This window comes from Asterias rubens, chromosome 5 (assembly GCF_902459465.1).
Source record: "Asterias rubens chromosome 5, eAstRub1.3, whole genome shotgun sequence".
In the NCBI taxonomy this organism is placed as follows: Eukaryota; Metazoa; Echinodermata; class Asteroidea; order Forcipulatida; family Asteriidae; genus Asterias; species Asterias rubens.
In genome coordinates, this window is record NC_047066.1 from 3947667 (window position 1) to 3961271 (window position 13605).

Genomic DNA, 13605 nt, shown 5'->3' on the forward strand with positions numbered 1-13605 from the left:
CAGTGATCTCGTTGATCAGTTTCCAGCTCAATGCATGTTTTTGGTTAACGTGAGCCTGTTCCACTTCACTGATTTTCTGGAATAGTACCTCCTCCTCTATAAGGTCGTAGGTTTCAGCTAAAGCCTTTTTCTTGCTAGCATATTGTTCTTGTTTGTTGCAGCTGTAATCTGCTACTAGTGAATTATAGGCTACTTGCATCTCCTCTCTTGCTATGACGACACGAGGATCCCTTGAGGCTTTTGCCCTCTTTTTCACCTTAGGAACCTTGTCCATGCAGATCTCTGCAGCCTCCTTATTTGCTTCAATGAATTTCCCGTAGCGGCAGGTTGCAGATTCCTCATCCTCAGTCAGTACCTGGAACCGATTGTGGACTTCAATGGCGTACCTCTCCTGTAGATTACTGTCTCCTCGGAGTTTCCCCCAATCATACTGAACCCTTCCAGTGGCTGCCTTACGTGGAGATCTGAGACTAAGGCGCACCTTTGTCACCACAATTCTATGGTCTGAACCAACTGTAGAGAAAGTATTGTGGGCACAAGAGTCAAGTACGCTGTTCCTCCATTTACGCCTGGTAAGGATGAAGTCAATCTGGTCCTTTGAACCTGATGGAGACAACCATGTCCAGAACCTTCCCTTACGCTTTTCAAACTGGGTGTTATTGGCGAGAAGAGAGTAGTCCTCAATGAGCTCTATCAGGCGCTTACCATTGTCATTGGCAACTTGATGGTAGGTGAAAGGAGCATCCCCCAGTCCCAGACGGGCATTGAAGTCACCAAGGATGGCAAGAAAGTGATGCTGAGGGACAGCCTCAACTGCTTGTCTCAGAGTATTATAAAATGCTACCTTTTCATCTTCCTGTGCTTGAAGGGTTGGCGCATAAGCCACTATGGTTGTTAGAACTGGGTTTCCCTTGAAGGAGGCAGTAATTACCCTATCAGAGGACCGGGTAACACTGATAAGCGTCTTCAGTGCGTCCCTGCTGAGCATGAGTCCAACACCACCAGTTGCTGCCTGGCCTTCGTTTCTCCAAGCCGATGTCGTAACAAGATAGTAATCCTCGATCATCTTGGTTACCACCGTTTCCTTCATATGACATCAGTGTTCACCCTCCTATGTTCCTGGATCCCACACACACTGTACTTCCTCATCCTGTCCACTAGTTCCTTGGCACTCCTATCCTCTCTGATTGTACGAACATTCATGGTGGCAATAGACGTACTCTTCTTACATCTAAGTAGCGCGTTGGTTCTCCGGCACCCATCAGCCGCCCCCCTCCCCAAAGATGATACAAAATTGGGGTTTAAACATGTTAAAGGAACATCGTCATCATGCTCACAGGGCGAGCGTGCTCGAATCCCCTCAGCTAAGTTCCTGCGGACTCCGGCTGCTGGAAGTATACGATTCATCAATGGATTATAATTCATGTTCAGGCTTTTCAATTGCGGAGGTAGTACTTGGGTGGTCGCAACTCCTCTCCCAAGGCGGTTGGTTTGAAGTCGAAGTTTTCCATCTCCTAGGACAGCTGCCTTCCCATGGCTAACGAGCCCCTCCTGCCCGGGTTTGGAGTCAAGAGTGCCTTCTCCTAGGTGGATTGCCCCCCTTTGGCTAACGAGCCCCTCCTGCCCGGGTTTGGAATCAGAGTACCTTCTCCTAGGTGGATTGCCTCCCATGGCTAACGAGCCCCTCCTGCCCGGGTTTGGAATCAGAGTACCTTCTCCTAGGTGGATTGCCTCCCATGGCTAACGAGCCCCTCCTGCCCGGGTTTGGAATCAGAGTACCTTCTCCTAGGTGGATTGCCTCCCATGGCTAACGAACTTCACCTGTCCGGAGCAATCTGGATTTGAGGCGCCAGAAACTCGCCTTCACACCTCTACCTTCGGTTAGAAAAAACAGGGATTGGCGCACGAAGCCAGGCAGTAGGAGTTTGACTAGGAGAGACTATTTTGAGACGCAGACCATATGGGACATTTAATGGTGGAAAGTGGCTCAATACTTCCCCCAAATCCCGGTCATTCCTAGCCCTTAAATCCCCAGTGATACCTTTTGGAGATCCAGTATGTAGCCATGGCATGAATCCCTACTCACCATGAATAAAGATGTACATGTGTGTATTATAATTTACCTGTAAAAATCACAGAGCAATGTTTTTTTTAGGGAAATCGCATAAATCAGTTATACATGCTAAAATAATTGTTGTTAAATGGTGCATTTGTAATTTTTTTTTTTTTCAAAGGATTTGAGGAAAGGCATGGAGTATAGATTTCATATCTCACTTTGGTTTAGAGTATTACAACCAAAATATTGTTTGTAATTCACTTCTTATAGTAATAATAATTATTGTATACTTATACGGCGCACATATCTATCAATAAAAACACCCAAGGCGCACAAAGAGGAAATTAATGGACCGTTGAACAGAAAACTTGATACTGAATTACAAAGAACCTTTTCACAAATTGATGTCTTTAAAACGGACTTGAAGCACTGAAGGGATGTCGATTTACACAGATCTTTTGGGAGAGTGTTCCAAACTCGAAGAGCAACCACACAGAATGACCTGTCTCAATATGGTCTTAGAAACTCTGTTATGAGTGTCAGAAGAGCGAAGACCAGAGCGTCCAGGTATATGTTTTTGTAGAAGCTCAGATAGGTAGGTTGTAGCTTGACCGTTAAGTGCTGTATAGCTATTAATTACCTGATGCAATGGTTTGTGTGTTTGGTTGTAGGCTCGACTGGCTGCAGAAAAGAAGGCAGAGGAAGAAGCTAAGCTGAGAAAAGCCAAGGAAGAGGAAGAGGAGAAGAGGCATCTTCTTGAGGATGAAGAGAGAGCCAGACAAGCGCAGCAACTTGAGGAGCTCAGGATGGTCAGTGACTTTCCTTCTTAACCTTTCCTGTAGGGTGTCATGGCCGAGCAGTTTTAAGAGCATCAAATTCAAGTTCTTGTGCACCTAAGTCACTGGAGTGATCGAGGGTTCAAATCCCGGTCGTGACACTTGTTTTCTTGAGCAAGATACTTTACTATAATTGCTTCTCTTTACCCAGGGGTATAAACGGGTACCCTGTGAGGGTTAGAGGTTGATAGTTTGAATGAAAAAGCCACTGGAGTGCCACGGCAGCTCAGGGCTGTATACTCCCCAGGGAGCTGAGAAAGATTAAAGGGATGTTTTTGTTTGCCCTATGACCAGGGCACTAATGTAAAGCCCATTGATATGGTTATTGTGAAATGCACCACATAAGAATTTTGAATTATTATTATTATTCCTTGTTTTCTGTTAACCATTGTAAACGCAAAATTTACGGATCAGAAAACAAGGTTTTGGGGATTCCCTCAACAACTTTACAAATATAGTACAATCTATTGCTTTAATTGTTGATACCAGACTGATTAACTCAGCGCTCCGTGTAGATTCATTACCTGTCATCTTCGCCAACAATATTGGGATAACAATAACCATACAGATCGTTCCATCGTAATATTTGTTGATGTACATCAAGGAAAATATGGCACGCTGTAATCATGACCCGTCATCTTTGCCACGTAAACTGCGTGAGCTCTCTGAGGAGTGGTGATGTCACTGCCAAATATACATCCCATTTAAAAGTGGGATCGAAGCCGGATCATGCACTGGTGTAAATGCGATTCGGTATCTTGATCTGCGGTCATACAAAAAAAATTGTTGGATCTCAATCCACTTTTCTTGATCTAGTGTAAACGCGGTGCCGGTGATTGCATTGAGGATGCTGTGAACACGGACAAGGCTTGCCAATTAAAAGTTGTTTAGGGCAGTGAATAGTTCTTCATAGGATTCATTATTATTGTTAAACAGGCCTGTGCTGATGCAAGTAAACAAGCTAAGCTTGAAGAGGCCCTGAAGGAGGCAGAGAAGGAACGTAAGGCTGAGCTTGAAGCCCTCATGGAGCACATGAGGATTGCCTTAGAAGAAGAGAGGAAAGCCAGGACAGACGCTGAGGAGGCCAGGGCACTACATCAAAGGTGAGAGGCGCTTACAGGACTTGGCCCAATAAACTATTTGCGATTTTCATTTGAATAATATCTGGTACAGTAACTGGTTTCGCGTACATTTGAATTCCGCGTACATTTGAATTCCTCATCAGACTATAGAGACAGTTGCTCTATATGTCAAATTGTTTTGGGCAAGCCTTTGCGTAGCAACCCTTCAGAGGAGCAAACCCAGGTACCATTGTGTGCCATTCAGAATGATGTATGGGTGTTCACCGTCTCTTACGTAACTAAGCAAAAGCTTGCCCCTAATTATGTGACATTGCAACTCCGGAAACTTATGACCGAGCACGCCATTGTACTAGTCAATTTAAAAATCTAACATGCAAATGGCATTTTTCATGGCTCTGCTTACCGTTAGCAATGCGCGTGCAAACTCCACGTCACTAGGCATTCTACGTTTACACAGCTAATGCAGAAATTCTGTGCTTGCATGTAAGCGGAGAATGGTGATCGTAATCGCTGATTTCAGTAGTAATCAGAGCCATGATATTGGATGTTCTCCCGATTATTGAATTTGGTTACCTTCTAAAGGCACTGAACACTATTGATAGTTACTCCAACTAATTATTAAAGGCAGTGGACACTATTGGTAATTGTTAAAGACTAGCCTTCACAGTTGGTGTATCTCAACATAAGCATAAAATAACAAACCTGTGAAAATTTGAGCTCAATCGGTCATCGAACTTGCGAGATAATAATGAAAGAAAAAAACACCCTTGTCACACGAAGTTGTGTGCATTTAGATGGTTGATTTCGAGACCTCAAGCTCTAAATCTGAGGTCTCGAAATCAAATTCGTGGAAAATTATGTCTTTCTCTAAAACTATGGCACTTCAGAGGGAGCCGTTTCTCACAATGTTTTATACCATCAACCTCTCCCCATTACTTGTCACCAAGTAAGGTTTTATGGCAATAATTATTTTGAGTAATTACCAATAGTGTCCACTGCCTTTAACATAACATTTTACTTGGTACAAGCAATGGAGATATTCACATGGTGTTACAGCAAACCTCTCGTAGTTATACTTCCACCATGCAAAGTTTAAAATCCTACTTAAAAAATAATTAATTGAGTTGAAACTATAAATTCGACAGACTCTTGGAGCAGGAGGCTCGAGAGCGGGAGAAATTCAAAGAGAAACAAGACCGCATCTTCAAAGAAGAACAGCAAAGACGAGAAGATCTGGAGCTCAAGAGCGAGGTGTTGAGCAAGCAGCGAGAGGAGAAGGAGGCCCTCCTGGATATTGAGAGAGCTCGCTTCAAGGAGTTGGAGAACGAGAGGATGGCAGCCGATCAACAACTTAAGGTGAGTGGATGTAAGAATGTTATCAGGGATGGAAGTGTCGTGGCCGAGTGAGTTCAGTATTGTCAAGTCTGCCAACTTCCATCTGGTCAACATAGGTAGAGTGCGAAAGCTACTCACTGTCGAGAGCACAAAGTTAGCTGTGCACACACTAGTTACATTTAGATTGGACCACTGCAACAGTCGCTTTATTGTATCTGATCAGTAGAGGGTGGGTTCGAGTCCTGGTCTTAACCAAAAGGTATACTTTGCCTTAAACTTTTCTCACACAAGACCTCGAGTCAAACTTCATTTTTATCTTAAAGGCAGTGGACTCTTGGTAATTACTCAAAATAATTTTTAGCACAAAGCCTTACTTTGTAACGAGTAATGGGGAGCTGTTGATAGTATAAAACGTTGTGAGAAATGAAGTAACATAGTTTTCGAGAAAGAAGTAATTTTCCACGAATTTGATTTTGAGACCTCAGAATTAGATTTGGAGGTCTCGAAATCAAGCTTCTGAAAGCACAACACTTAGTGTGACAAGGGTATTTATTCTTCTATTATATCTCCCACAAAAGAAAAACAACCTTGTTGCACAAGTTTGTGTGCTTTCAGATGCCAAGTAAAAGGCGTCATGTGAAGGCTTTTATGATTTAAGTGAGATATTACCTCTCTCTCAAATACTATGTTACTTCAGAGGGAGCAGTTTCTCACACTGTTTTATATTATCAACAGCTCTCCATTGCTCGATGCAAAGTAAGCTTTTATGCTAACAATTATTTTGAGTGATTACCAATACTGTCCAGTGCCTTTAAAATTGTCAGCAAGATTTTGTTTAACAATGCATCGTCCCTTCTATCTTGAATCTTTCTCTAAGTTTGTATATACTCAGCGCCTTGAGTACCGTGTTTGGTAGATACGTGCGCTGTATAAGACTTCAATATTATTATTATTATCTTCTGAAACAGGTCGCACTGGAGAAGATCGACAAGGCGGAAAAGTTGAAGGAGAGAAAAGAGATGTTACGACGAGAGCTGTTGAAGCCAGTTGGTCTGGCGCGGCCGATCCAGCCTAGCGCCAAGCCTCTCTTCACCCACCGTGGATTACCCAAATTCCTGGATAATAAGCTGTACAAGGAGCAACAAGAATTAATTCAGGAGATAGCGGTAAGCTCATAATCAGGGTTTCGAAAACTCTGACTTGAATGCTTGTAATGGGGAAATCAGTGCGCTCTCTACCGGTTCTCCTGGACACTATTGGTAATTGTCAAAGAACTGTCGTCGATTTCACAAAACTCTTCCTAACTTAGTATTAATCTTATGACTTAGGACGAGTCCCAACCCTGCACTGTAGCATGCAGACCTTAAGATTAATCCCGAGTTAAGACGAGTTACTCGTCCTAACTCGAGATAAGACGAGTCCTAACTCTTTGTGAAATCGACCCCTGTCTTCTCACTTTGTGTGTCTCAACGTATGCATATTTTTGTGAAAAAGCTTGACTATCAGTCTAATGAGTTTCTTTCAATTCGGTTGAGCATTGAGGTAAACTTTCACATTTATGAAACAAATAAGACAGATTTTCTTGTAGTGATGGTTTTAAGAAACTGGACACTATTGGTAATTGTCAAATACCAATCTTCTTATTGTAGCTCAACATATGCATAAAGTAACAAACCGGTGAACATTTGAGCTCAATCTAATAATAAAAGAAAAAACACCCTTGTCACACAAAGTTGTGCTCATTCAGATGCTTGATTACGAGACCTCAAATTCTAAATCTGAGGTCTCGACATCAAATTCGTGGAAAATTACTCCTTTCATGCATAAAGTAACAAACCTGTGAACATTTGAGCTCAATCTAATAATAAAAGAAAAAACACCCTTGTCACACAAAGTTGTGCTCATTCAGATGCTTGATTACGAGACCTCAAATTCTAAATCTGAGGTCTCGAAATCGAATTGGTGGAAAATTACTCCTTTCTCAAAAACTACGTCACTTCAGAGGGAGCCGTTTCTCACAATGTTTTATACTATCAACCTCTCCCCATTACTCATCATCAAGAAAAGTTTTATGATACTAATTGTTTTGAGTAATTACCAATTGTGTCCACTGCCTTTAAAGGGCTGACTGTAAACAACTAGCATCGTGTGGTCTATTGATTGCTTAGGCGACTATCAACTACTCGGGTAATTGTGTCGCCACGACTACAAAAATAGTCCCGACTACCTGCTTGGTGAACCAATTGTGTCACTCACGACTATTCACGACAACATAATTTACTTACGAAAGCACAATCAGACATCAGTGACTCAATTCTTCAATCCATATATGTCGCAGTTTCCCGCAATGCATCTTGCGACTATTTTAGGTGTGACTAGTCGCCCAACTTGACAGTGCCAACTTTTCCATAATTGTTTTTTGTTTTGTTTGTTTTTTTCTCTTGAACGCAGGCAAGTGATAAAACGAGCAACAGTGGGTCAGCTGCGAATGGTCATTCGGAGGGTTGTAATGGTCAGCAGACCAACCAGGAGGAGACAGAAAATCTAAATAGGTAGATGCAACTCATTCCATCTGTGGTTGTTTTAGTATACAAATAAGTAATGCTTATGAGTGTAATGGTGCAAATATTTTCATAAAAATTTGGGAAATGGAATGTTTTGTTCAATGAGGTGGAGCCGAGTTGAATGGAGTATTAGAATGAAAATATTCTCACTATAGAAATTAAAAAACATTCAATATTTGATTTATATATCTTCCAAGTAGATCTTAGTCATTTTGATTGGAGGATACAACTTTCAAAATAAACCAAGCATACATTATTAACTGTGACATTAGGCTGGCTACAGCCATTTCTTTTGGTTTGGCTTGTTAGGAGTTAACAGTGACTAAGTTCGTTCTGTAAAACTGCTGGTTTTTTTTGTGACACGTGGATCATGCCTTGTGGTCTGTACTGCTGCATTATCACGCTACGATGTGGTACTCACCATGCAATAGAACAAATCGGATGGTCCAAAGATGCCAGTGAATGGAACGCAAAATTTACGGTGATTGTCATAGCGCGCAGAGGTACGTTTATTTGCCATCTTGTGACGGACAATCCTCCAATCAAATGGCAAGGATCTGCTTGGGTGTTATACCTGTATAATATAAGATACAAGGCAGTTATGGTTACAAAATGCTACAGTGGTTTATTTGTGGTATGTGTATATATTTTTGGCAACTTATGATTGTGTTTTTTCACTTACTTTATAGGTCATAGACTTTGTATTTTATGCAGTTTAAAAAAAGGTTTTTTTGTTTAAAAAAAGGTTTTTTTTTTTTTTTTTTTTTCATAAACACTGATGTGTGTAATAGCACTGTATACTCCATATTTTCCAGAGTCCTGTGAACAAAATCACAGGCATATGCCTCAGTTGGGATTCGAAAAAGAAAAAAATTGTTTTTAAATGACGAATACTCTTAGTTACTTGTATATATTTTGCTTTAAAGGAACTGGACACCATTGGTTATTGTCAAAAAAATTCCACACTTGGTGTATCCTAACATTTTGACTAAATTTTGACTAATTTGGTCTTTGAAGTTGCTGTGGGCTTTCAGATGCCTCATAAAAGAAGGGTTCAGGCCTGTGAAGTCTTTTATAATTATGTGAGTGAGAAATTACCTTTTTTAAAAAAATGACTCTCTGCCGGTTTTATCCACTCGGTACAAAACTGATGCGAGTCATCAAGACTATATCTGTTTATTTTTTTTAGTACATTTATTGAGTGATGCTTTGAGATGGAATTGTATACTGTATAAGATGTAGGTAAGACCCAGTAACTGATAATTTTCTTTTCTTAAAGACACAGGACACTATTGGTAATTGTCAAAGACCAGTCTTCCCACTTGGTGTATCTCAACATATACATCAAATAACAAACCTGTGAAAATGTGAGCTCAATCGGTCGTCGAAATTGCGAGATAATAATGAAAGAAAAAACACCCTTGTCACACAAAGTTGTGTGCTTTCTGATGCTTGATTTTGAGACCTCAAACTCTAATTCTGAGGTCTCAAAATCCAAATTTGTGGAAAATTACTTCTTTCTCGAAAACTATGTTACTTCAGAGGGAGCCGTTTTTCATGATGTTTTATACTATCAACAGCTCCCCATTACTTGTTACCAAGTAAGGTTTTATGCTAAAATTTATTGATAGTGTCCACTGCCTTTAATGTTTACACTTGCAAAACGTCAAATTTTTTTTAAATGAGTAAAGAGCCCCATGTCACTGGGTCTAGTGTTCGGTTAAACATTTGCTGGTCGTAACTGGCAAAAGCACTCCACACTAATGGTGCAATTTTTGCTCAAAATACACATAATGTCAGACAAACATTCCACCACATAATGATACATTCATATTGCGCCTAATCTATTTTGGTAAAATAGTCAAAGCACTAAGCCTGGGGCCAATTTCATAGAGCTGCTTAAGCAAAAAATTTGCTTAAGCACGAAAATAGCTCGCTTATTTTACACGTGTTACTGGCCAAAATTTCATGCCATATACATTGCTTATGACTAGTATTTAGCTGTTGTTTACTTAGCATAACAATTGAGTGGAGTCTTGGCCGGTAATCTGATCTTACTAAGCAATTAATTTTTTGCTTAAGCAAATTTGTGTGCTTAAGCAGCTCTATGAAATTGGGCCCTGGAAAGACACCATCACAGATGATGTGATGTTTACACGTTGTATGGTGGCACGCCTTCTTTTTACTTAGTTGTGTAAACATTTTCATCATGATTTTTATTATATTTTCTTACATTAAAGGCAGTGGACACTATTGGTAATTACTCAAAATAATTATTGGCATAAAACCTTACTTGGTGACAAGTAATGGGGAGAGGTTGATGGTATAACCGTTGTGAGAAACGGCTCCCTCTGAAGTGCCATAGTTTTAAAGAAAGACGTAATACTCCACGAATTTGATTTCGAGACCTCAGATTTAGAACGTGAGGTCTCGAAATCAACCATCTAAACGCACACAACTTCGTGTGACAAGGGTGTTTTTTTCTTTCATTATTATCTCGCAAGTTCGATGACCGATTGAGCTCAAATTTTTCACAGGTTTGTTATTTTATGCATATGTTGAAATACACCAACTGTGAAGGCTAGTCTTTGACAATTACCAATAGTGTCCACTGTCTTTAAATATGTTTGAATTCACATTTATATTTGTAGGCATGAACCGTAGGCATGAACCGCCACAAATTGTAGTATAATTATTTCTATACTCTAGAATTTTTCTCAGCTTAGGCTTACGCTTTAATTTGAGTTATTGTTTATATATGTGTATTTTTTGTTTGTACTTATTGCCATGAGCACTTTGATGGATTTGTGCACTTTATAAGTTTTCATTATTATTATTAGTAGTATTATGGAAAGTGCATATTTTAAAAATGTTTTTAAAAATAATTGACGACCTAAGCCCCAAAAGTGGCCTTTAGAAGGGTTTCTGGGTTACACTGAAGTGTTGTGATCTTGAACATGATCTGTTCCAAGTTGTAACAGCTGTCCTGCATAAAAGTCGATCAGTAAGCAGAATAATAATAATAATAATTTCAGGCCTAACCCTTGGTAAAAAAGCTATTCTGTCTTCCAAATAATAATGTGACTTCTAAATTTTTAAAATACAATTTCATAAACTTATCAATTTCCAATATGGTAAATTTTTATCTTTACATGATAAATATACTATAAATTTCTATTTAAGTACTTAATTCATGTTAATTATGACCAGCAGTACTATAGCTGTGTATTTTCTCCCAAATTATATATTTTTAAATTTGTGAGTTATTGTACTTTCTTAATGAAGTATTTTTGTATTATATGTTTTGAATTGTTTTGGGGTTTTTTTTACAAATAAATGTACGCAGTACTTTAAAAAAAAAAACTTCACAGTATTTGTTTTCCCTGTCTATGTCATTTGTATATTAACAATGTTAACTAGTTCTTGTACTTTCTCGATAACGTCTCAATGTGCTTTACATTTAGTGCCCTGGTCATTGGACCAATAACATTCCTTTAATCTTTCTCAGCTCCCTTGGGAGTATAGCTCCCTTGGGAGTATACCTCCCTGAGCTGCTGTGATTGTTTAGTGGCTTTTTCATACACCATATAAACCATAGAGTAAGGACAGAATATAAACCTACCACAGGTATAGGCCTATCCATGTATATCCCTGAAGCAATTATTACCCAAGGACACAAGTGTCATGACTGGGTTCGAACCCACACTGTGATGAGCTTAACCACAAGAATTTGAATCCAATGCTCTCAACCATTCGGCATGAAAACAAACAATTGTGCGAGCCTTAAGTGGATAGGTTTTAATTAGTAAGAACAGGTGGATGCACACCTCAGTATTTAGATCTGGATCTGGATCGATACTGCAATCAATCTCGCAATGTAGGGATGTATGTTGCTGAGGTGTGTGGTGCTGGGGACTCTAATTATTATAATGCGCTCTACTTGTGATACTGAGATAGATAGATAGATAGATAGATATTATACACATAATGAATGTTTATGAGTGCAATGGTGCGAATAATGTTCATGAGTTGAAAGATGGAATGTTCTATTCAACGAGGCGGAGCCGAGTTGAATGGAACATTCCAACTTTCAACGAATGAACATATTCGCACCATTGCACGAATGAAAAACATTCATTGTTTGTTTTTTATTCAATGTTGCAAATAGTGTATAATACAGAGTAATATGGACAAAATAAAAGTAAATATAAAATAATATATTAAAAGATGAAACAATAAACAAAAGGCAACATCTCGGTCCGGGGAGAAGCACAGCTTTTGTTCCCCAGCCTATGAACAGACAAACCAAAGAAACAGACAGACATTAAAAATACAGGACAAAACTAACAGGACAAAATTGACAGGTGTAAGACAGAAAATAAAGCCGTTACAATTTCTACATACAAAAATAACATCAGAATCTTAGTATTCATTAAGAAAACAAGTTTTAAGTTTTTTTGGTAAAAGTTGAGAGAGTACGCAATGATTTAAAGGAGTCATCCACAGACTATTCCAAAATAAAGTGCCACGCTGGACAACACCATTTTTAGACAAGGAGGTTCTACGATATAGTTAACATACAGATTTTTCCTAGCAGCGCTACGGGTATAATAGGAGTGGATGTTTGAGGTAAGTGTAAAACTGGAGTTGAAACAAGCAGGTAAAAGATTATTCATATATTTATACATAAACTTTCCTAAGTTAAGATGATAAAGGTCAACGAATTTTAACAGTTTTAAATTACAAAAGAGAGGCCCAGAGTGCTCACAATAGTCCGCTTTGGAAATAACCCGAACTGCACGTTTCTGAAGAGTGAGAAGTTTATTACATTTAGGAGTTGGACTTCCCCCATGTCAAAATTGCGTAATAAAGATAAGGTAAAATAAAAGAGTTGTACAAGGTCAGTAATATGCTACGGGGAAGAACATTTTTAAGCCGATTCATTATACCTATATTTCTAGATATTTTAACTGCTATAGTGCCAATATGCTTCTTCCAAGTCAAATTTTCATCAATATGAATTCCCAGAAATTTAGTACCCTTAACCTGCTCAAGATTGGCATTATTTAGAATTAAAGGAACATACTGAGTGTACTTGAACTGGCTAGCACAAAATATAATATAATTTGACATGGGATCATGCACTAAATCATTGATGCAAACCATTTTTCTGACCTAAACAAACACGCAATTCTGCGAAATAAACATAACATTAATTTGTCATGACAACGGCACACAACTTCAAGGGGTTTTATTTTATTATGTCGAAAACAAGTGTTCACTATGATGTAGGGCGCCCTCTGTTAAACTTCCCCAGGTACGCACGCACGCTCTAATGTCAATAATGTCGTTATTTTTTTCAAGGACTGCGCAAGAAAACCACGTGCGACTGACATTACAATCGCGCGCCACACACGCATTGTAAGTGAAAGGTGGAAGTCACTTAATTTACGCTTCATTAGCTTCCGCATTGGATTTTGTTACGGTGTCCCAAGACAAACATCTTGCAATCGCAAATGTTTGCACATCGTATAGAATTGGTACTTATCTATGCGCTGCAGGCTACTTGAACCTTTGCTAATATTATCGTATGGTAATTTTGATCGCATTGTCTGCGTTTATTGTTGTTGACATAATTTTTTACCATGAACTTGCGAGGTCGTTAAATGACAACCTTACACTATGTTTGCGCACATGCGCTACCAGCCGGCCGGTCCGGATGGACGTTGCGG

The 13605-nt window shown here is 39.3% G+C and overlaps 1 protein-coding gene across 1 annotated transcript in view; it reads left to right on the top strand.

The window, feature by feature from the left end:
- The window catches only part of LOC117290573 (switch-associated protein 70-like), a 32486-nt gene extending 24221 nt beyond the window's left edge, over positions 1 to 8265 (top strand). Inside the window, exons 9-13 of the mRNA XM_033772029.1 lie at positions 2728 to 2865; positions 3829 to 3995; positions 5120 to 5330; positions 6278 to 6475; positions 7761 to 8265. Coding sequence (XP_033627920.1) covers positions 2728 to 2865; positions 3829 to 3995; positions 5120 to 5330; positions 6278 to 6475; positions 7761 to 7865 — 819 coding nt within the window. The 3' untranslated portion in view covers positions 7866 to 8265. The remainder of the gene's footprint in view (positions 1 to 2727; positions 2866 to 3828; positions 3996 to 5119; positions 5331 to 6277; positions 6476 to 7760) is intronic.
- Positions 8266 to 13605: the final 5340 nt, after the last annotated feature.